At 41.7% G+C, this 21884-nt stretch overlaps 1 protein-coding gene across 5 annotated transcripts in view; it reads left to right on the top strand.

Moving 5' to 3' along the window:
- SRGAP2 (SLIT-ROBO Rho GTPase activating protein 2) overlaps window positions 1–21884 on the top strand; it is a 209876-nt gene that overhangs the window by 129829 nt on the left and 58163 nt on the right. For all 5 annotated transcript variants that reach the window (XM_054025841.1, XM_054025839.1, XM_054025840.1 and 2 more), the window contains 3 exons: window positions 4262–4324; window positions 15465–15680; window positions 16577–16705. In XM_054025841.1, the coding sequence (XP_053881816.1) occupies window positions 4262–4324; window positions 15465–15680; window positions 16577–16705 (408 nt within the window). The remainder of the gene's footprint in view (window positions 1–4261; window positions 4325–15464; window positions 15681–16576; window positions 16706–21884) is intronic.

The following is a 21884-nucleotide window of genomic DNA, read 5'->3' as shown; positions in this document are numbered from 1 at the left end:
TGAGGTTCCTGCTCAGGAGAACTTAGTCTAAAGTGATGTTTTAAAAATGATTTAAAGTCCTCCTGGAAGCAAGGCCTTTGTGTAAAAATGCAAGTAAAGCCATGAGTGTCTTTCCTCCCTGTCCCCTAACTTAAATATGGCCAAACAGATTGCTCCTTTAACTTGGGGAGGGGGGGGAAGGGTGAAATGTGAAAATTGCTCCTAGGCTTCCAACTTTTGTATGCCGAATTGCAGCTGAAATATTAAACCCCTAGAAAATTGGATTCTATATTAAAAAGGCTGGTACAATCTTATCTGTAGAGACATTAATGCTGCTGCTTTAAAACCTAGTGAATGGGGGGAAAAATCTGGATGAAATTACCTCTTGCCACATGTTTGAAATAGATTGAATCACCTGTTAATTGATTCTGCTTTTATTTTAATTATTAGTTGCATGTACTGTGGGCATGGCTGGCCTTTGAATGAGAGAGGGGTGGTGGGGGGGGGGAAATACAGGCATTGCCCTCTTACTCCATTTACTCCCGCCTCCACAAAATATAATCTGGATGTGCTTCATTTTAAAACCCTTGGAAATGAAAGGGTTCAGTGTGCCTTAGCTCCCCTCCTGTGTCTCTGAATGATCACAGCTATTACATTACAGATGGAAGAATTAAAGTGTTAAGGATTAGGCTGGGAGTGCTAAAACTGCATTTCAGAGATGGCTGCTGCTTTTAATACTGATATATATGTTAGAGGAGCACCGCTCTGCAAGAACGCTGGCCCCCCAGGAGACCACCGCAGCAGCCTGAAAGGATGCATGGCCTAAAGGGACAACTACTACTGATGATCCGTTGCAGATTAAAATCCTGCTGCAAAATATTTTTGATTTGGCTGGGTTATAAGTACCAGAGCTACTGTTAAGCTCTGAATCTAGGCCTCTTTCAGGCAACAACTAGAATGATGTTAAAAATTAAAATAAAAAGACTTTGCCCACAGCAAATTATTTTCTTCCCTTCAGTGTCCTGAGCTGTTTAGAATGATGACTCATTCTTTTCCGTGAAGTTTAAAGAAAAGAGATATTTTGTCTGATAACGTACAAAGGCAGCTCTGTTTGTTGTTTGCCTTTACGCCTCCCCCTTCTTTGGAATGCAGTTCATAGGATTTCTGGGAATTAATTGCTTTATCAGAGGGGTGTTACTAGGTTTCATATGGGAAATTGTCCTCTTGTCCTCTGGTTAGGTTTTCATTGGAAGAAATTTCCCCCTTGAAATCGTGATCTGTGGGGACTAATGACAGTTAACTACTTTTTTCTTTTCCTTTTAAAGGACAGCATTATAAGGGCACTCGGGATTAGAAAGTCACATTTCCAGTACCTTTTTGGAAAGCATGATGGTCTTGGATGCCTGTTACAAGGCTATGATTAACTGCCTCTGTGTCAGCATCACTTTGAGATTCCGAAGGCCCCTTGTATTTTAAACAGCATAGAATTTCACATTGGTTATCAAACAGTCATGTGCTCCATAGGGAACTGGACTTAAAGCAGTAAGTCAAAATCGCTTCAGCAGCCTGTTCAAATAAACAGGGATAATAGATGAGACATTTCTTCTCGGAGTCGTCAGCAGCAAGAAAGGAAACATCTGCCTGGGCTTAATTGTAATTTTATTGGCTTCATTTTTTCAAGTACCGTGGGCTGAGTTATGTAAATTGTATGCTTGTGCAAATATTACAGCCAGTTGTATAACAGAGCTTTCTCTTGTTCTCTCATGCTCTTGCCATAGAAAAAGTTGCTCAGGCTATCGGAGAACCAGTGAGCGGAGGGAAGAGGAAGATACGATTTTCAGTGGATGCATGAGGCAGGGATGGTGTATGGGTGGGATGTACATGCATAAACACACAGAGAATCCAGAAAATTTTAAGCAGTCTGACTAGACACTTGTCGAATGTGCTTTTTGGTATATCTAAAAGCCTCAGTTTCTCATTTAAACGTTTCAGATGGCAATAAATTGCCACTTCTTGACCACCTGTTTTAGGCTCAGATCCTGTTTGTATTGAAGTTGAAGGGAAAGCTTCCTTGAGCTCAAAGGGAGCAGAAGCAGTGTGTTAGCATGTGTACAAATATCTAATGCAAGAAGACTTAATGTGCACAGGTATCTTCTTTTAATGATGTGGATATAAGTAGGAGGTTCATTTGACAGCATTAAATACAGAGACTAGGCTACAGACTGCCTGAATGCAAGGTTTTGAAGTGTACAGGTCTTCCCACACTAATGTGCAGAATTACTCTTATGTAGCCACCATTTGAAAACTTGACATTTGCCACTCTATAATGATCACAATAGCACAGGCTGCTTTTGGTAGCCACGTAGCCTGCCCTGTTACCCTTGATTCTGATATAATCGCAATACTATCTTGAAAAACCCAGGTAGCCAAACAGCAAGCATTTGGTTGCTGCCTTTGCTGTAGCAATGGGTGAAGAATAAGCTTTGATCCATCTTACTTAGGAGAGTTGTGAATGTTGACAATTGGAAGGCAGGGGGATGAAATGCCCTTTTAAATGAAGCTGAGATGCTCATGCTCTGTTTGTTCCTGTATTCCAGTGTTTAGCTACAGCCAAGAGTTTGACAGTGCAGCACTTTTATATGGCAGCTTCATCCAATCACAAGCCAGGAATGCCTGCCTGATGTCACCTGCCAAGGAATTAAAATAAAGAAATAAAAAAAAAAATTTTTTTTTTTTAAATTGACACTTGGCTGCTGGCTAGTTGGAACCTTAACCAACCTTGACAACTAATCATGCCTCTGTGCAGCTCCCATTTATTTTTTGTGAGTTGTATTGCCTGGGCTATAACTGAGTGGCTCACGAGTACCAAGTGCCCCTTGCTAGGGAGTGATGTGTGCTGATACATTAAAATTGTATTGTAGTGCTTGCAGTTTAAAAATAGCTGATGGGATTTACTCCGGCAGACAACACCATGTCTGGCTTTGTAATTTGAGGGGGAAATTGGGGGAGTTAACTGCAGAGTTCATAAATAGAGTGGGTGGGGTTTCCTTTTTTATATCTTGGCATTACCACTGCATTCAAAAATAAGTGTCTAAGCTAGTGGGTTTTGTATACTCTTCCGCATGCAGTACCTGTGAGCTGTGGCCGGTCAAAACATAACCACTTTCCTGGGTCTGGTTTTATTCACAAAAGGCATGCAGACTGAAACACACAAATAAGCACTTCTCCCCAACTGGGGTTCATCTCCAGGAATGCTCATCCCGCACCCAAGATAATAATATAATATATGGAGATATACCTACTCATAGAACTGGAAGGGACCCTGAAAGGTTATTGAGTCCTGCCCCCTGCCTTCACTAGCAGGACCAAGTACTGATTTTGACCCAGATCCCTAAGTGGCCCCCACAAGGATTGAACTCACAACCCTAGGTTTAGCAGGCCAATGCTCAAACCACTGAGCTATCTTCTCTCCCTCCCCCCCCCCCCCTTTTTTTTTTTTTTTTTGTAACCTTTCCAGAGAGCCATTTCCACCTTCTGTCCAGGTGCAGGTACCCCTTGTCTCAGTGAGTCAGCCAGCGAGTTAAAATGAGGTTTAGCTCCTTGCTGTGTCTCACCAGCCTGTCATACTTGCAGAATCCACTTTGAGCTCCCCTATTTAGTATATAATTGACATTCTCAGTATTGGCACCAACTACAGATGCTGCACTCTGTGACCTATGGAACTTTACGGATAGCAAGGACGAGAATAGGGCACTGAAGTAAGTGTGTGTGAGAGCAATGGCTACCATACAGGACTCTGATCTTCAGGTACAGCTATAGGCCGCTGCTTTCCCAGCGTAAAGATGGGTTTTGTTAAGGAGTTAAAACACTTGGTCTTTAACTGTAAGTGAGTCTTTATGGAGACTTAGGGGGTACACGTGCTACTGTTCACTCCTCTGGCAGTCATCTAAGCGCTCATTGACACCACATAGCATAAGCTTTCCCAGCCAGTCATTATTTGTCTCTCCGAGTGGGGCTTCTCTTTGTGCTAGCTGAGAGAGCCATTGGAAAAAAGTGTTCAACCAAACCATCCCTCCTTTCTGTTGCGTGTCATTTGCCTGGCTGTTTGCATAACATTTCATGGTATTAAAGCTGTTTGTGTAATTTGACCATAACTGTCTCTGAACTGAGCAGTTAAATGGTGCCTAATTGGGTCTAGATTATTAGCAGTGCGTGTGGCATGTTTGTATCCTCCAACCATCCCCATTTTCCCTAATGGATCTCTGGCTCTCTTTCTTTGTAGAGTAAAGAAGTGGGATTGCAGCTCCAGGAAGACTTGATGAAGGTCCTGAATGAGCTATACACGGTAAATCAGACTTCCTTCGTGAGTTCTTTTCATGCATAAGGAAATAAGTGTTTGACTTCTGCCTGCCTTCCTGCTGTTGCAGCAGAGACTAAGCCCTAGGGCTGATGCATGTCTACGATCTCAGTGATTTGAGGCAGCGTGTGTTCACGAGTCTATACTGTACCATTAATTTTATTTTCACTCCATCTTTATCCTTGGGCTGTATCTCTGTCTGATCTGTTGTTGCTAAAGAACGTTCCACAGGAATTATGGAAAGTATCACGTTTTGGGATACATTTTTGGTTGTGTACATGTTACAGTACTATGGCTGTGAGCTTTTAATTTCTACAGCAAACAAACCCAACACAATTGGCTCCATTCTCTCCAAATTGGGATGTAGTGCCTAATGTGACAGATCAGACTTTTCCACGCACTGTACCTTTTCCCCTACTTGAGGATTTATTGTAGATTTTCATATTTGGTTTATTTTCTAGATCCTGATTTCAGCAAGGTTTGTCTGCTGTGGGTTGGGGAGGAAGGGGATTTGAATTCCTGAATATGCCTATTATTAATATTTAACTCAGCATTTGGTTTCAGACAAAGCTCTGTACAGGACCCCCTCTCTAGAGATGAAACTCGGAGGCAGCTGAGATGCAGCCTTTTTTCCTGAAGGCTAAACAGTCTGTTGTAAATAAGTTTTGTTTCTGTGTGAGATAGCTGGAATGAGGTGTCTCCATGCACAAGATTTTTATGCACTTATTTTTAACAAAACCTCTCCCACAAATACATTTTTATTGTATCGTTGTAAAATAGTATCACAAATGTGCAGGTAATCTCTAAATGCAAGTGTAGGTTATTTAACTCCTCTAGTGCAAAGCATAGTAACCTTGATAGTAAGTGATGTCTGACTTCCTTCATCCCAGAAAACGCTAGATAATTCTCAGTACCCTAAGTTGTGTTTTACTCTGTTAATTTAAAAGAGCACACATTGTGTGTGCTACAAGTAGTGAACCCAGGAGAATAGGGATCCTAATTTTGGGTGTACCATATATTTATATAGCACTTTTCCAATTCTCTGGCTGCTGCATAAAAAATGAAAAGCAGTATAACTCATAATTCAAAAGGCCATAAGCAGACATCCCCTTCCTCACCATGGCATTTTCTCACAGCTGCTTAATATACCTTTCTTCTGTAATTATATTTATTATAAATGCATTTCCCATCCCAGCATACTCCAGTGATGTCCCCAAATCTTCACTTTGGTTGACAAAGGGTGGAGGAGAAGATTTGCAATGACATGGACACTGTACCGCTAACCCAGGGGTCGGCAACCTTTCAGAAGTGGCGTGCCGAATCTTCATTTATTCACTCTGATTTAAGGTTTCATGTTCCAGTAATACATTTTAACATTTTTAGAAGATCTTTTTCTATAAGTCTATAATATATAACTAAACTATTGTTGTTTGTAGAGTAAATAAGGTTTTTAAAATGTTTAAGAAGCTTCATTTAAAATTAAATTAAAATGCAGAGCCCCCTGTACCAGTGGCCAGGTCCTGGGCAGTGTGAGTGCCACTGAAAATCAGCTCGCGTGCTGCCTTTGGCACATGTGCCATAGGTTGCCTACCCCTGCACTAACCCATTCCTCTTTACCAGGAAGTAGTTGTCCACGTCGCAACATGCAGTCTTTGGTATGTTTCTCGGTATCAGTTTAGGAGAGTCTATGACTGGTGCAACAGGGAGGCTGAGGTTTTGAAATGAGATGTTTTGGCAGAGCTGTGTGGGTAAGCTGCTTCCATTGCCAGCCAACATCATATTCAGCTTTCAGCTAGTGTTGCCTGTATTTTTTTAGCATTCATAATGATGTGGAACCAGGCTGCAAAATCTGGTTCTATATCCGCCTCTGTTCCCTTTTCCCCACCTCTGACACAGACTTCTGCCAACCTATAGTGCTATAAATTAGGGCAGCCCTTTCCTTAGCCTTCGGGTAACAATTGAGCTCTGCCAAAAGGTTATGGTACATCAGCTAGGGTACATCTACAGTAGAACCTCCGTTATGAACTGACCGGTCAACCACACCTCATTTGGAACCAGAAGTATGCAATCAGGCAGTGGCAAAGACAAGAAGGGTCGGGGGGAAGCAAATACAGTACTGTACTGTTAAATGTAAACTGCTAAAACAATAACGGGGGAAGTTTTTAAAAAAAGATTTGACAAGGTAAGGAAACTTTCTGTGCTTGTTTCATTGAAATTAGGATGGTTGAACCCAGCATTTTTCTTCTGCATAGTAAAGTTTCAAAGGTGTATTAAGTCAATGTTCAGTTGTAAACTTTTCAAAGAACAACCATAACATTTTGTTCAGAGTTACAAACGTTTGAGGTATGAACAACCTCTATTCTTGAGGTGTTCGTAACTCTGAGGTTCTACTGTACACTTGAGGGGAAGCCACAGCAGTGATTCTCAGAGCCCAGGTCTATGGACTCAGGCTCGTGCCATGGTGCTAAAAATAGCAAGGCAGACCTTCCCACTCAAGCTGGAACTTGGCTGTAAAAGCCAGCTTGAGAGGGTGGGTTTCAGAGCTCCAGCCTGAGTGGAAACACCTACATTACGCTATTTAGTACCATAGCACGAATCCTAGTTTGTAGACCCGGACTCTGTCTCACTGCTGTGGCTCTTTTATGCTACCACAGAAGGTCATGTGTACTGCTCATCTGGTCCTAGACGTGGAAATTGGAGTGTCTTCTGTTGTCACAGGTCTAGCCTTTGAATTCTTTTTAAAGTAAAGAGTAGTTGAGAAGAAAACTGTAGGGTTGGGGATGGTTTTAAAATGCTGGATAAAAGTACTACTGGTAGAACATACAGCAATGCAAGTCAGATGGTGGCTGATGGGTAACTGCTGTTCTGGCAAAGTATTTCAGTGCTGACAGTGATCTTGCCATTAAAACCTGAGTGTGGGTACCAAAACCTTTCTTGGTAGCTTGGTAGTTGTTTGTAATTTGGGATTTGGTGAGATTCAATGCAAAAAGTCAGGACATGGAGATGAGATTTGCTGATTTAAACACAAACGTCCTTTGAGCGATGTAGTTAAAGAATTTTTTGTTCTGGGACATGAAACTCAGATGACTCAATTTGTTGGAATCCAAAACTGGATAGTGGTCAAAGTTGATAATACTGTGCAATGTCTACTCACAGCCAGACTTCTCCAAGAGTCCAGGGGGAATCCCAAGAAGTGGAGCATTTTCAGAAACTCCAAATGTCTTCCTTTTTTATGAATACTAACTTTGAAATTGCAATGCCCTTGGGAGAATCCACTTAGGGACCCAATTGGGACAGCCCTTCTCTTGGGCCTCGCTTGGTTGGAGGCATCCCAGTAAAGTCAAGTACTGGCTGCTATTGGGCAGGGGTGGTGTCATACAGTTCATGACTCAAAGCTCTGGTCAACCTGGGGATTAGCTCCCAACCAATCTGACGCCCCCTCCTTTGGTTTCTCCGCCCGGAGTCTCGCGCTGTATCTCTCTGGAGTCAGGTTACTCCCTTTTCATCACTTAGGGTCTTCCATCCGGCCAAGTCGCTGTAGTCCTTCCCTTCTGGGATCAAAGTCCCACTGGACACTCCGGCAGTCTTCTGATCCACTACCCAGTCTGTGCCACTTGCCCAGCTGCCAGTCGGGGAACCTGGGTCCTTCCATGACTCAGCCCACGGACCCTGTGCCCAGCAACCACCATCTGCTCAAGCTCCAGACTTGTTGCTGTTTCCCTGGGCTCTTCCCTATCTTCAGGCCCCCCTCTGGGTTACTCTTGGAGCTTCCTGTGCTCCTTGTGGCTGTTTCACCCCTTGGCGGGTTCTTGCCAGAGTCTGTATTCCAAGGCAGGATCTAAGGGCTCACCCCTCCCCATAAACTCCTCCTGACCTATTGCCAACTCCCCTCCACTTTAGGGAGTGAGGGTAGCATTCTTCCCTTCAGCCCTCTCTTAACACCAATTTCCTTCCCTTATGCCTAGCCCAGCTCCTCCCTCAGCTGGGTTCATCAGGTGTTGGGCCTTATCAGCCCCAACTCTCCTCCACCTGCAGCCTGTCATGGGGTAATTATCCCTTTTTACCCAGGCAGACTTTGTATGGGATAGACACCCCATCATAGGTGAGTAAGTATTTAAATGAGGACCCCCCCAACTTTGTAAAGTCTTATCACAGATTTTCATCCGAATACCAGAATCATTGCTTTTCTCTCACCGTGCAGACGTTTTCTTCTTGATCCTTTCATCCTAACACCTTTACATTTCTCATGTGGAGCCCCGTTCTGCCTTGATAGTTTCCCATTTCTTTCATTTTGTTGTTTTAAACTGTCTTTATTTAGGAAGTTTTAACAGGTTTACAAATCCTAGCCATGTAGATATCCGAGACAATGCAATTATTACCACAGTGAGCTTTTGTTTAGAGAAACATTATACAGTAATGTAATTATTGGATCTCTCTAACAGGGTGTTACCATATTACACAGTAGCATCTTCACACTACCCAGGACGTGTCATTTCTAGTGATTTTATTAAAATTAGTGAATTCTCTGATTACACATTTAACAGACCATCCGTGTCTATCAAATGTTGATATTCCAAAAAAATAATTGACAGATGTTCTGGGTTTTTGCAGGTGAATGTATCTGGAGTATTAAATAAATGATAACCAAACATATAAGTACCTATTTGTCCTTTATCTAGTTTGCTGGGTATTTAACCATTTCTCTGTGGTTAAACAGAGGTTATCAGTATCTGAGCAGCTACTAGCAGATGAGATGAACCTTTTTTTTTTTTTCCCCCTCCTTGTCTGACCATTTCCTCTAGGAAGCCCCAGGAGGTTTTACCTAAGGATCATTTGGTAACAAATATCCAATAATTTGTGATATTTGGTTAAAATTACATCCCGGTACTGTACTCTTCAATGACTGGCCATCATCCTATATACATAAAATCTCCTCATTAATCACAATTTCTCCAACATTTATCTCCCATTCCATCTTTATATAATTTTCAACCTGATGGGTTTGAGGTGCTATTGAAAGAATATCTTAAAGAAAATTGCTTTTATTGTGCTACAGATTGAAGTTGCTGACCCCCCCCAATCAAATCCCATTTTTGTGGGGTAACTTGTCCATTCAGTTCCTTTTTCCAGCAGTTTCACCATTTCTTGATGATTCAGTGCTGCACTGAGGTCATTCTGATTGCTGGACCCGGTTCCAAAAGATCCTGCCTTAATTTGTGCCTGCTACCAGCTACAGAGGCATTTCTAAAGGAGGGAGAACAAGGGATAACAAACGTTTAAAAGAATCCCAACTGCCCTAAAGTATTTAAGAGGGTATCTTCTACATGAGTCAGACAGGCATCGTGATTGTATGTGGCTGACTTGAGGAAAAATAAGCTTGCTGCAGAAAAAAGCTGTGTAATTTCAGTGGAAAAGACCACCGTGTATATGTGGTCCTCCTGTGTTCCAGAAAAACAAGTGACACCAGGAAGACAGCCACCATCTGTCCTTTCTGTTCTGCAGTGTATCCAGCACAAACTCAAAGGAAGAGGCATTGTCTGGGGAAGGAGAAGAAATATGTTCATAAAGCTCGCATGCTGTTCTGGGGCTTTCCTCCTTGTGCAGCTGAATGAAATACGTTTGCTGTTGATTAAATCTGTCCTTTCATCATCTGTTAGTGAATTGCTTCTATTTTAGAAACATGCCCTGCAAACATTTTTTCTGTGGGGTTGTTGCACGGAACACTTTGTTTTTTGCCTAATGAGCTGGGTTGCTGATATGTTGTGGTGTAAATTCTTTCCTTACCCCTCTTCTCCTGAAAAGACGCTTCAGAAATGTGTTTGAAAGTCAGAACACATTGACTCTAGGGTGGAGCTTGGGTATTAACCGCTAACGTTACATTAGGGAGGGGTGTTTCTCTGAAATTATATATACCAGCAAAACCCCAAAGGGGAGAGTTCAGCATTGGAGTGTTAAAGCCAAATATTTGGGCTAATCTTTGAGAAAGCAGTAGAGTTCAGGAAGGGAAGAAAAAAAGAGAGAATTCAGCACATGCCAGAGCTCTTGGTGCTGGAACAGTTGGGATGGCATTTTTAACACAGTACCACAGAAACACAGCTGCTGATTCATGGCAATTTTGATATTCTACTGGCCTGATAATTTAATAGTTTTGCTCTGCGTTGCCATGTAGGAGAGTGAGTGGTGTTTTTGGTTTATTTCACCCCTGCTCTCCCCTGGGAGCAGTTAGTATTACTGAATCAGCAAATTTATCCCTGGGGAAGACATTTTATATTGCTTAAAGGCAACTCCAAGCAATGACTGTTAAGTAGCAGTGTGATAGAATTCATGGCCATTCCATGCAGATTTTTCTAACAGTGGTTGCATGACATAGTCTTGAATGGTGTTAGATGTCCAGCATTGCTTTGTGTAGCAGGGATATTTGCAGGTTTTTCTTGTTGCTGGCAGTGGAGTTATGCTAAGAATAAACGTGGCTCTGTAAATTAGGAAATCAGGTCACGTCTGGTTTGCCTGCCATAGGAATGGCCTCTCATTTGCTGGCCTAATTTAGGCTTCATTTGTGTTTCTCTCTCCTGTATTATGTATGGGTAAGGGCTCCTACAGCAGAAAAGGTACCTGCCTCCAGACGCTTGTCTCTTCAAGTATTTTGTTTAACTTAAATTGCACTAAGTATACACAACACTTCAGATGATAAGATAACGACCCAAAGGAACTTATGTACCAATATGTGTGTGTTCAGGACACCAGTTTCTCACAAGTCATTGAGCCAGGTATTGAAGGAAGTGATCATAAAGTACTCATCATTGGGGAAAAATCCTTTCAGTTTTCCCTAAGCACCCCAATGAACATTTTATTAGCGCATGAAAAACCTTTGTAGCCCTGGCAGAGACTGGAAATTCATTCTTTTTAAAATTTCAGATCATCCCTTTTCTAAATATTCTTTTCAAATTACAAAGAGAGGAACCCCCACCCCAACCATACTATAAAGTAGCTCTCTTTCTAAGTGGATCAAACTTAATCACCAGCCATTCAAGTTTCTTGTAGTTTCTGCCATGAATAACATGCCACTAGCAAAATGAGTGAATGAGAATGTTAACTTCTTGGGTCCAGATGCATATCTGATACTGCTCTATTGATTCTAGTGAGGTTGTACCCGTTTGTACTAGGACTTAATTTGGTTTAGGATGTTGACTGGTTGGGCAAGGGAGAGCAGTTGTGGTTGGGACCTCTAGAAATGCCTTTGCATATGAACTGCTCTTGCTACTCTCTGCCAAACGGACAACAATCACTTCAAATTTCAAGTAAATCGGAACAAATTCACTGCCCCGTTTCCTTTAGATTTCATCTATTCATAGAAATTAGAGATAGCAAATGGGGAGGAGGGGGCGGAGGGGGGTGTGTGTGTGTGTGAGAGAGAGAGAACACAGAATTCTATAGAACTTTCATTCAAAATGGTGTATTGTTCAGTTCTGTTGCAATTGCCTTTTCTCCACTGTAACTGCCCTTACTAAATAATTTTTATGGGAATCGGTGGACTAACCAGGAAAAAACAGCTTGTCTAAACTGGCTGTAAGGAAGTTTCTGATCAGCTGCCCAGTTTGCAGAAGTGATGAGCAACGGTCTTGAAACTAGATGAACCATTCATTGGGATTCAGTTTTCATGCAACCTTGTGCAAATGAATTCTTTGAGTCCATTGACATGAGTAGCACTTGTGGGTGTTTGTCTTATAAATCAATTAGGCCTGAAATAATGTTTTATATCAGCTTAAAACATCTGATGAGACCAGTTGATTCTCTCACAGAGCAAATGAGGAGAGTTTTTTATGTTCAGTCTAGTTTTAAATTCAGCCATGTCACTGTTTATCCCATTCATTTTGTGGCCACATGTCACACTTCAGGTGCAGCACTGACAATATAGGTCTTAAGTCATTACATGAAACCAGTGCCTCACCTTAGCATTCGTGTCTGTAGTTGGATCCTGTGAGATTAGTAGTCTTGCCTATTACAGATGAAATAACTTCAGGGTTAACGGATTGTCATCAGCAATATTGTGCTCAGAGATCCTGCTGATCTGCAGCAATCATACCTTTGAAAATTCATGTCTTGTCAGTATGCCTGTTACATGCCATCCCGGTCTGGTTACCTGCTGATTAGCAGCCATATAAGTTGGGAAAATGGATGTAGCAATTGCATCCTCACTCTAAGATCTTGTACACCAGCCTTGGGAATTTACTATCTGAGACAACTGATCACCATTAACTTGATTCTGCTTTTTAATTTCCCGGGACAGATTTTGCTAAAAGAAATGATATTTTACCAGTCTTTTCACTTCCCATTTCTTAAGTTTCTGAATCTTTCACATGTTTTGTAAATATATTACCTTGAAGATTAGTCAGTAAGACGACTGATGCTTAATGCAACAATACTTCATTTTCAATACCATGAAGAAAATTCACAATGCAAACATGAAGTGGAAAAAAACCCTGTGAATCTCTGGCATATGCCTTCAGGAATCTATTTTCTTTAAATTGTTCCCTAGAATTTTATGTCCTGGTCCTGCTGTCATATTAATCTGTTCTTTGGCTGTGGTGTTGACCCCAGCTGGCCATAGTGAGTCAGCACTGACCCCATTGCCAAACATGGAGCAAGCACAGAGGCATCGTCAGCAGGATTTCATTAAAATTGGATTTTTATTAATTTTTTTTCCTCCCTGCCAGCTCCCTTTCCAGCGATAGAGGAAAATAGACTTCTGTGCAGTTTACAGCTACTATAAATGCCTGCTTTCTAGTCTAGGCATATGTTGTAGTTGAAAGTCTGTGTGTAAATTATTCAGAAGGTCTCTGTTAATACTGACACTGTTCATGTGCTCTTTCATGTTTAAGTATAACTTCTCTCGGTAACTGAGAACCTTCACTGATCTTTGAGTGAGGCTAGAGCATATATCTCACTTAAGTGAAATTTATGTTAAAGTTCAGACTAAGGTGAAATGGGCATAAATGGCTTTGCATCTTAAAACCAAATGGCTTCCAAAGGGAATTGGGCTGAAGTCAGGACTGCAATATTGGGCCCTGTACTCAGATAACCTTTACTGGCCACTTATCAGCCTATTTATCATCAGTGCCTATTTCCACTGCAAGGTCATTTTTAATTGAGTGTGGATAAACCAGTTCAGATGTTATGCCCTTTTTCCTCTCTTCTCCTGGTTTACACAAAACTAGATCCAGGTGTTCTCTGAAACTAAAATATATCGTGGTCCCCCCTCCCCCATCTTCTTAGTTTCCATATTCGTTGTGCACGTCTGCCCTTCCAAGTTCCAACTCTGGAAATATCTGAAACTCTCAAAAGACAGTTTTCTTGGGAGACTTGCAAAGGCTAAAGTTGTGGATCCAAGAGGTTCAGATTTGCATCTGAACTGACTGAGGTTTGCCCATCAGGACTTTGCATGCACAGACATTGTATCTCACTTGGAAACGTTTTGAGGGATGAAGGTCCCATTTGATGCAAAATCCTAATTTTAACTACAAGAGGACCACAAAGACTAAGGTGCTCTAAAAGCCTATAGCAACATATTCTTCCTTTTGTCATTGCTAAAGAACATCAGTACAAATTATTTTCCAAGACTAGAAGCCTCGGGCCGATTGAGCTTCTGTATGAAATATGAATAAAGGCACCTCTCATTATTACATTACAAAGATGCATATTCATATCCCACTATCCAAATGATGATGACATGTGGCACTGGCAAAACATCAAATCAGAGGCTTGTGTCTCTCCTCTACATCTTCAGATGTACTTGGAATAATGTATAAAATGTGGCGTTTGAGTAGCTAGATTTTTAGCATGACATTTTTATCAGTAATTTTTTATGCAAATGTTTCTCTTTACAAAACACTCAAAGCACTTCCCCTCTGAACCTTACAGTGCATCTCTTCCCTAGAGCCCATTCCTTTCTCACACCATCCTTTCCTACTGGATCCAGCAACAGGACCTCAGCAAGCAGTGTTGTGCTGTTGGTCACTCAGCAGATAGTACAAAGGGACTGATTGTGGGCCTCAAACTCAAACTATGGGAGTGAAAACTTTAAGGAAAATACATGTATATGGTAATTATCCAATGCGGTACAACCCTCCTCGGTTATGTTAAGGGAATCAACTGGTCTTTTATTAGTTTTTTGGTATTTTAAAAACAACAAACTGTCAACCTCAAGTTGTTTAAATAAATTAAATATGGATCTCGGGCTGATGCAGAGAAGTGACAGGCAATGGCCACTGAAGCCAATGGGAGGAAGCCACTGATTTACACAGGGCTGCATGAGATTTGTGAATCCCCAGTGACTGGTTTCATTTAGTTTTGAGGCTATAGCTCAAAACTTTTGAAAACCAAGCGGATACCAAAATTTACCATGCAACTAATTTAGAGAAATCGGTGGTGGTTGGGTTTTTTTTTCCCCCTCACAGGTTAGTCCATTGGCTTCTACTAAAAGGATCTTAGTGAGGCCAAAATTACATTATGGAAAAAGCACTCCAAATCAGAGCTGAATAATAACCCAGTTTGATTCCAGAAGTATTCTGAGAACCCCAATTTCATAAGTGCACATGCTTTGTCCCTGTTCTGTGGTAGGATGTTTTTGTCACCATTAGAACATGGATAATGGGTAGCGGTTTTAAAACCAGTTTCAGTAAGGAACTTCTACCTTTTTGCCTTTTATTTTGAAGGGTACTTTGGCCCTCTTGAAGTAATGTTTGTGATCTGTAGAATGACATCAATTTGTTTTAAAGATAAAAGCACTGTTTGATTTCCCCACCCACCCCAGTGAATAAAATCTCTACACACCTAGGGCCTAGTCTATACTTGGGTTTTGTCCCAGTTTCAGCAGTCAGTGGCAAACCACTGGTGTGCAGAAACCTGGTGTAGATAGCTATAGGCAAGGGTTTGCACTGGTGCAGCCTTTTCCAGTTTCATTAGTGCAGATATATTGGAGGCTGAAACTGAGGCAAATATTCCATATTGAGAAGGCGTACATAAAATCTGTGAGCATCTAGCATGTTTGTCTTTGGGTACAACAAGCTCATCCTTCTCAGAACATACAAAACCATGCTGCTATGTGACTGCTCAATGATCTCTCTTGCAGGTGATGAAGACTTACCACATGTACAATGCGGACAGCATCAGTGCTCAGAGCAAGCTGAAAGAGGCAGAAAAACAGGAAGAGAAACAGATTGGGAAGTCGGTGAAGCAAGAGGACAAACAGACCCCACGCTCCCCTGACTCAACTTCCAACGTTAGGTTTGAAGAGAAACATGTCCGACGGAGCTCAGTCAAGAAAATAGAGAAAATGAAGGAGAAGGTAAATGAGCAGTGACACTGAGGAAATAAATGGTGATGGAAGGAGAGCTTTGCAATTATTCACCAGAGTGACTGCTGAGAAGTTTCCTGTTAGTGATGCTTACATTCAAAACACTACATTATAATGCAGGGTTAAGGATGCAGTGTTAGGAAATGCAAAGGTGAGCATTGTCACTAACTTGGCTGGATAGCCCAGCAGCCAAATTTTGTAATTATCTTCAGTATGCATAGATGTGGAAGAGCCAAAGCCTCTTTACTTGGAGAGAGGTGAGGCTAGAAGGTAAGGAATATCTTCCTTAAAGTTGCTCTTGGGCAGGTTATTGCCTTCTCTTCAACGTTAATGGGGTAGTAAGATATGGGGCCAGATCATTAGCAACTGATGTTGCAGCAGCTGAGGGTCTGGCTCATGGTATCTGGAGGCGCGCAAGCAAACATGGGCGAATGTTAATCCCCTACCTCTTTCCTTAAGCAGATCCACATACTTTAACAATCAAATACTTTAACATCCTTTGTAGCCCCTTTGCAATGATGGCCTGCAATGTTGTCTGCCTGAAGAGCAGAACAGGCCCTACTTGCCTGTCTGGAGGTCGACTGAAATGACATCTTGTTTTTAAGTCACCTTATAACGTTGTAAGACCATCTAACATTTCACGCCCTCCACTCACTCTTCGTTTGTGGGTTGTCTGCAGGTAAAGCCCTAAATGCAGGGTTGTCTGATTAACAATCTGAGTTGATCTAAATTAAGCCTTGGAATTTTGTGAGATGAAATTAGTTCCCAAATGAAGGTAAATGAGCATTGAGATGAGGTGTAATTTTTCTGAGGGGCACAGTTTGTTCTGCCACCAAGAAGTTTTTTCTTTCTTTTTTTTTTGAATGAACTCTTTTGTTTCTTTTCAGCGCCAAGCAAAATATACTGAAAATAAACTGAAGGCCATTAAGGCAAGAAATGAGTATCTGTTGGCTCTGGAAGCCACCAATGCATCTGTGTTCAAGTATTACATCCACGACCTGTCTGATCTCATTGATGTAAGTGCGCTGCTACTTGGGTGAATGTTGTTCCCCTTAACCCCACTGTGTGCATCTCCTTCTTTTAACCCCTTTTGTGCTAGCATCCTTTGTAGCCCCTTTGCAATGATGGCCTGCAATGTTGTCTGCCTGAAGAGCAGAACAGGCCCTGATCACTGTATGTTGGGGAAATGTACCAGGTACAATAGTGAGTAGTAAAAGGGTTAAGGAAGCTTTTCTTAAAGAGTTGTTTGGCAAAGGGAGTGTTAAAAAGCAGGGAAGTTTGTACAATGGGCACAGAATACAGAAATCTTTATAAAGAGGGAATGCTTCATTTGTTTGTTTTTATACGTACTGTTTTAAGCAAATCCCCAAGATTATAACTGAAAGATGGGTTTTTGTAAAAAAGGAAAACGTGTTTGTAAAACTATAAAACAATTGGCAGAAGGACTCAAAGGCAGATGTAGCTCCCAAAACTGCTTTTAACTTTTTTTTTAATTGTCTAACTTTCAAATGTATGGTGTCATTTTATAGAATGTTCAGTGAGATATGTAGAGAGCCATGCTCCTGTATCCAGGACCTCCCGCTGATACAAATCCACACAGGTCTCCAGTGACGTAACGTGTTTCCAACTGCTGCTATTTGAACTGCATAATATAAGATTTGTGTTAGGCCAGTTCACAGTGGCAAGGTGTCTGTATCACCAACGGTCCCGCTAATTCCCCCACCCCTAGCTCAATGGTAGTCTCAGCAAAGGGGGAAGAAAGAAATGGTCTATGGAAAGAGAACTCTCCTGTTCCTTAGAAGAGTCCCATCAAGCTTAGGGTTGGGGCAAATTACCATAAAGCAGTATGTATGGCTAGTTGCCCTGCATCTGCCTATGTGGTACACATTCTGCGGCTAAACAGAAGACCTCAGTCTCCTGGAGTGGCAATTTAGCATGTTTCTCTTAGCGCTAAATTTTGTTTTATTAAAGGTATACACTGAATAAGTAACAGCTACTTTTATCATCTCTACCTTAACATTCACGCTTGTTGGAAACCTCAGAAAAGCCACTTCGGGAGTCTGAGATGATCCAGGGCTTGTCTTTCCATATGGCGCTACAGTGGTGCAGCTGCAGCAAAGATGCTCTTACGCCGACGGGGGAGCTGCTCCTGTCGGTGTAATTAATCCACCTCCCGGAGAGGCAGTAGCTGTGTCAGTGCTATCTACACAGGGGGGAGGGGAGGTTAGGTCAATATAACTACCTCACTTGGGTGCGGATTTTTCACCCGAGTGATGTAGTAAGGTAATGTAAAACTGGTCCCAGTCTTTCAGAGCTAGTGTTGATAATGTTTTCCTCTAGTGTGAGTGCCCCGCCGCACCTCACAGGCATGAGCTGCATTGAATTAGTTCTGCACATCCAGTCATTGATTGCTATTGGATCCCACTTTGTTCCATTTCTTGATGACAACCCTAATATTTCCCTGTAATCGATGTTAAAACCATCTTTGCTGAGCCCTGGGGGAAGTTGTTTGGAGGAAGCTATGTGGGTGGGTGCAGCGGGTGAGGTGGGGGTTTGAACAAGAGAATTAATTCCTCATCTCTGATCACTCTCCACTGGTCATTATTCAGCCAGTTGTAAAGTCAGACTAGCCATGCTCAGTGTGCTGCAAGGTTCAAGTATTTGAGATTCTTATTGCTCTTTCCTCTGCAGATCAAGACTCTCTATACCAAGACCTTTTAAAATCTTTTTTTATTTGGAGATGCAGCTGTAACTATTAAAAGGAGGGCTGTCGTGCTGTGTGATGCATCATGGCAATGCTGTTGTATTGGTGGGACATCCAACATTTCCACTATAACCCCTGTCTTTTGAGGGATTTGTACCTGACATATTTAAAAAAAAAAATTGACTTGGATTTGTATTACAGCTTCTTGACTTTATAGAAAATTACTACTTTCTGGGTGTTCTAAAGGAGGTTAAGGGAGTTGGACACCCAGTTCCCATTGAAGTCCAATGGGATTTGAACACCTAATATTCTCAAATTCCTTTTGAAACTTCCAGTTCTAGTTTATAACAAATTATTGTAAAGCACTCAGCCAACAGACTGCTAGTTCTTAATATGCTTCCTATGAGGTATGTGTAGTGAAAAATCTCACAGAAACCACTTAGATTTCCTTGATAAATCCTTAACTCTCCTTTAAACACCAAGGAGATCCCAAGGAGTTTATAGCGGTTTAGCTGGCAGGACTTGTCTGGCTGCTCTGCTGGTACAGCTGTCTCCAGACTATACACAGGTGCAAGGAAGAACAAAAGTTTCAGCAATGCTTAATTCTTTTTTACCGTTCCTTGACAGACCACAGTAGGTCACATGGCTACAGTTCTGGCCATGTTCATGCACAATGACATAGTTAACCCTTTAGCCATTTGATTAACTGTGCAAAGTGCATACTTAAGAGTGTATAGAGCATTTATCTGTAGATCCCCCCCCAACCCAGTGCATTACAAGGACTGGTAAGCACTGTCAGCTCAATTTTTTTCAGAGGGGGAAACAGTCACACAGGTAAAGGGACTTGATGGTTCACTCAGTGAATCAGTGACAAAGCTGGAAATAGAGCTAAGTGTACTCCCAGTCTAACAATGACACTTGTAAATGGCAACTGTTAATAAGACACTTAAACCTACCAATGGTAAAACCCTGTTGAGGTATTATTGAGGGTCTGATTTAAATACAAACAGGATCTGAAAACCAACCCTGAAACACCTACAATATCCTCAATGGAAATAGTGGTGAGTTAAAAACAGTGTGTTGTCCCAGACATTCGTCACTGGTTCTGTTTCCCGACTCTGGTGACTGAGGCAGATCCTTGTGTTAATGAAATTATTGCACTAATCGAAAAATTGATCTTAAGAGAGAAGTCCATTTTGAGCCACCTTTGAGACCCTTCTGCAATCTGTATTTTCTCTCAAAAAAGCCAGTGGACCACTAAGGCTGAAAAAGGAATGAAGTCAGGGGATGTGTGAGTGAGTGTGTCTGGCACTTGTGCCTTTAGGGTGCCTTTGCAATCCTGGGAATAAACAGATTTCTGCTGTCCCAACAAGAGCTCAAGCTTTCCTTTTCCCTTGCATCCCACCCCAAAATAACACAAGCTCCCTCCATTCCCCCCCCCCCCCGCCCAAAAAAGAAACAAACTTGAGTTTTAAAACAGTTATTTTCCTCGACTTTGTATTCTGGGTTTGTTTAAAGGCTACTTGCTGGCAAAGGGTTAATCAGCTGTCATGTTGAGAAATGAATTTGGATGAGCTATCATTAAATTCTTATAAAAAATTGATTTCCTTGGAGAATGTTTCCATCAAACATTTATGTAACCCAGAAAAGGCCAGTGAGACTGACACACTTATAAATATGATATGCTGGACGATCTAAAATGTTAGTGACAGAGAGGACTGAAAATGTTCTCAGCCACCAGCTTCTATAAAGGAAAGCAGAAAGAAGTTGCTGTCTTAATCTAATCTTCCTGGTTTCTCCTGGAGGTGGGCTATGAAATATTAAATCTTATTTTACTCTCCTATCTCATGAATGAATCCTTTTGACATAAGCTCAGCTATCCTCTCAGATGCACATGTATCTTGGTGTAATTTGAAAAATGGGCACCAGCACTGGAGATGAACTTGTCAGTGTATCTAGGCTCTGTGGTAGATTGACCCACATTTTAAGCAAAATGAGCATTAGTCTCTGTAAACAGTCTGAGCAGATCCTCCTCATTGGACTGTTGGTCCAACTGAATCTGACTTCTCTCAAATTTTGCTGCATGGGACATGGAATTTTAATGTGCCTGTGGAGCAGCAATAGCTTGCATGGCTCTTTACCAGAGAATGTCCCCGCACGTGCAAATGCTCCATCAAGCAGCTTTTGTTTTTGTTCTTGGGGTTTTTGTTCTTCCTGATTGAATTTAATGTCCTTTAATTCTCTGTCTCCAGTTAAGCCAGCGACTGTTGTTCCTTTACAAGAGCTCCACACCTGCTAAAGTCCATTGGCACAATACCCGGGCATGTAGTAGCATTCTGTGGCAGAAGTCTTGTAAAAAGCAGGGGAGGGGCAGGGTCTGGGTGTCTTTCTCTTTTTGAAGGCATTTACTTACAATAGGACAGTGATGAGACCCAAATGATGGGGGAGGAGGAGGAGATGCTGTGATTTTTGCTTACAGAGCAGCATAGCAATCAAGCAGATGGGCTCTTTCTTCTTGGATATTCTCCTCGCATATTTAATTTCACTTGCAGTTCCTGGAAGATGGACATTTCTCTAGCTCTATTTATTACATATCTGTAAAATTCAGGCTTTCTGATCAAGTAATGAAAAGAGCTTCTCTTCCTTATGAAATATTAAGAGTTGGCTGTGGAAGCTGGGTGCAGATGAGCCTGCCTGATTGATTGGCTTCCAGTGATGTCATGCTAATGTTAGTAATAGCCAGTAAAAGCTTGACTGTGATCTTTTTACCTGAAGGTTTTTGTTCACTTTGTCTCACCCTAGCAATGAAACCATCCCAGCCATGCATTTTGAGGGCCACTGTTGCCCTTCTAGCATGGCAGAAGTCATTTGGCCTTTGTCTCATAGTTACCCAGGGTAAGCTATGACGGCTAGAAATGCGACAAATTGATCCTCTGAGCCAGGTGGCATTTAGATGTGTTAATACCCTCTCATTTGCCCAGGTAGTGATTTGAGCAGCTAAATGCAAAATTTAGACATCCTCTGTCTATGAAAACTGGGCTTCCTGGTATTTTTAGGAATGCCTCTGTGGAAAGCATATTAAGATGAGCCCCTGAAAATATTTGTAATGTGTGTCCTGATCTGTTGTCTGCATGCTCAACTGACACCAGCTTATCGCTCCTCCAAGATCAATGTGAAAAATAGTGCTCAGTAGGTTTAGAATACTTGCATAGAGTGCCCTTGTCCAAGGATTTCAGAGTGCTTCCAGTAGCAGCCAATTGCCTCTGTGAGCTCGGTAAGGGATATATAGGAATCCATAATTGAAATCATCCATTTCTGGGGTGGAATGTGGCAGGCTTTTAACAGCACACAGCGACACTCCAGCACAATTTAGGACAGTCAATGAGGACGAATGTATCCAGTTGAAACTGTAGGGGGATGTTAGGGAGGCAGTTTGTAATACCAGAGTTGGAATTTGACTGTCTTGTGTTTAACAGCCCTCTTCTTACACA

Source organism: Malaclemys terrapin, chromosome 4 (genome assembly GCF_027887155.1).
Source record: "Malaclemys terrapin pileata isolate rMalTer1 chromosome 4, rMalTer1.hap1, whole genome shotgun sequence".
Classification (NCBI taxonomy): Eukaryota; Metazoa; Chordata; order Testudines; family Emydidae; genus Malaclemys; species Malaclemys terrapin.
This window is presented reverse-complemented; position numbering and strand designations above follow the sequence as displayed.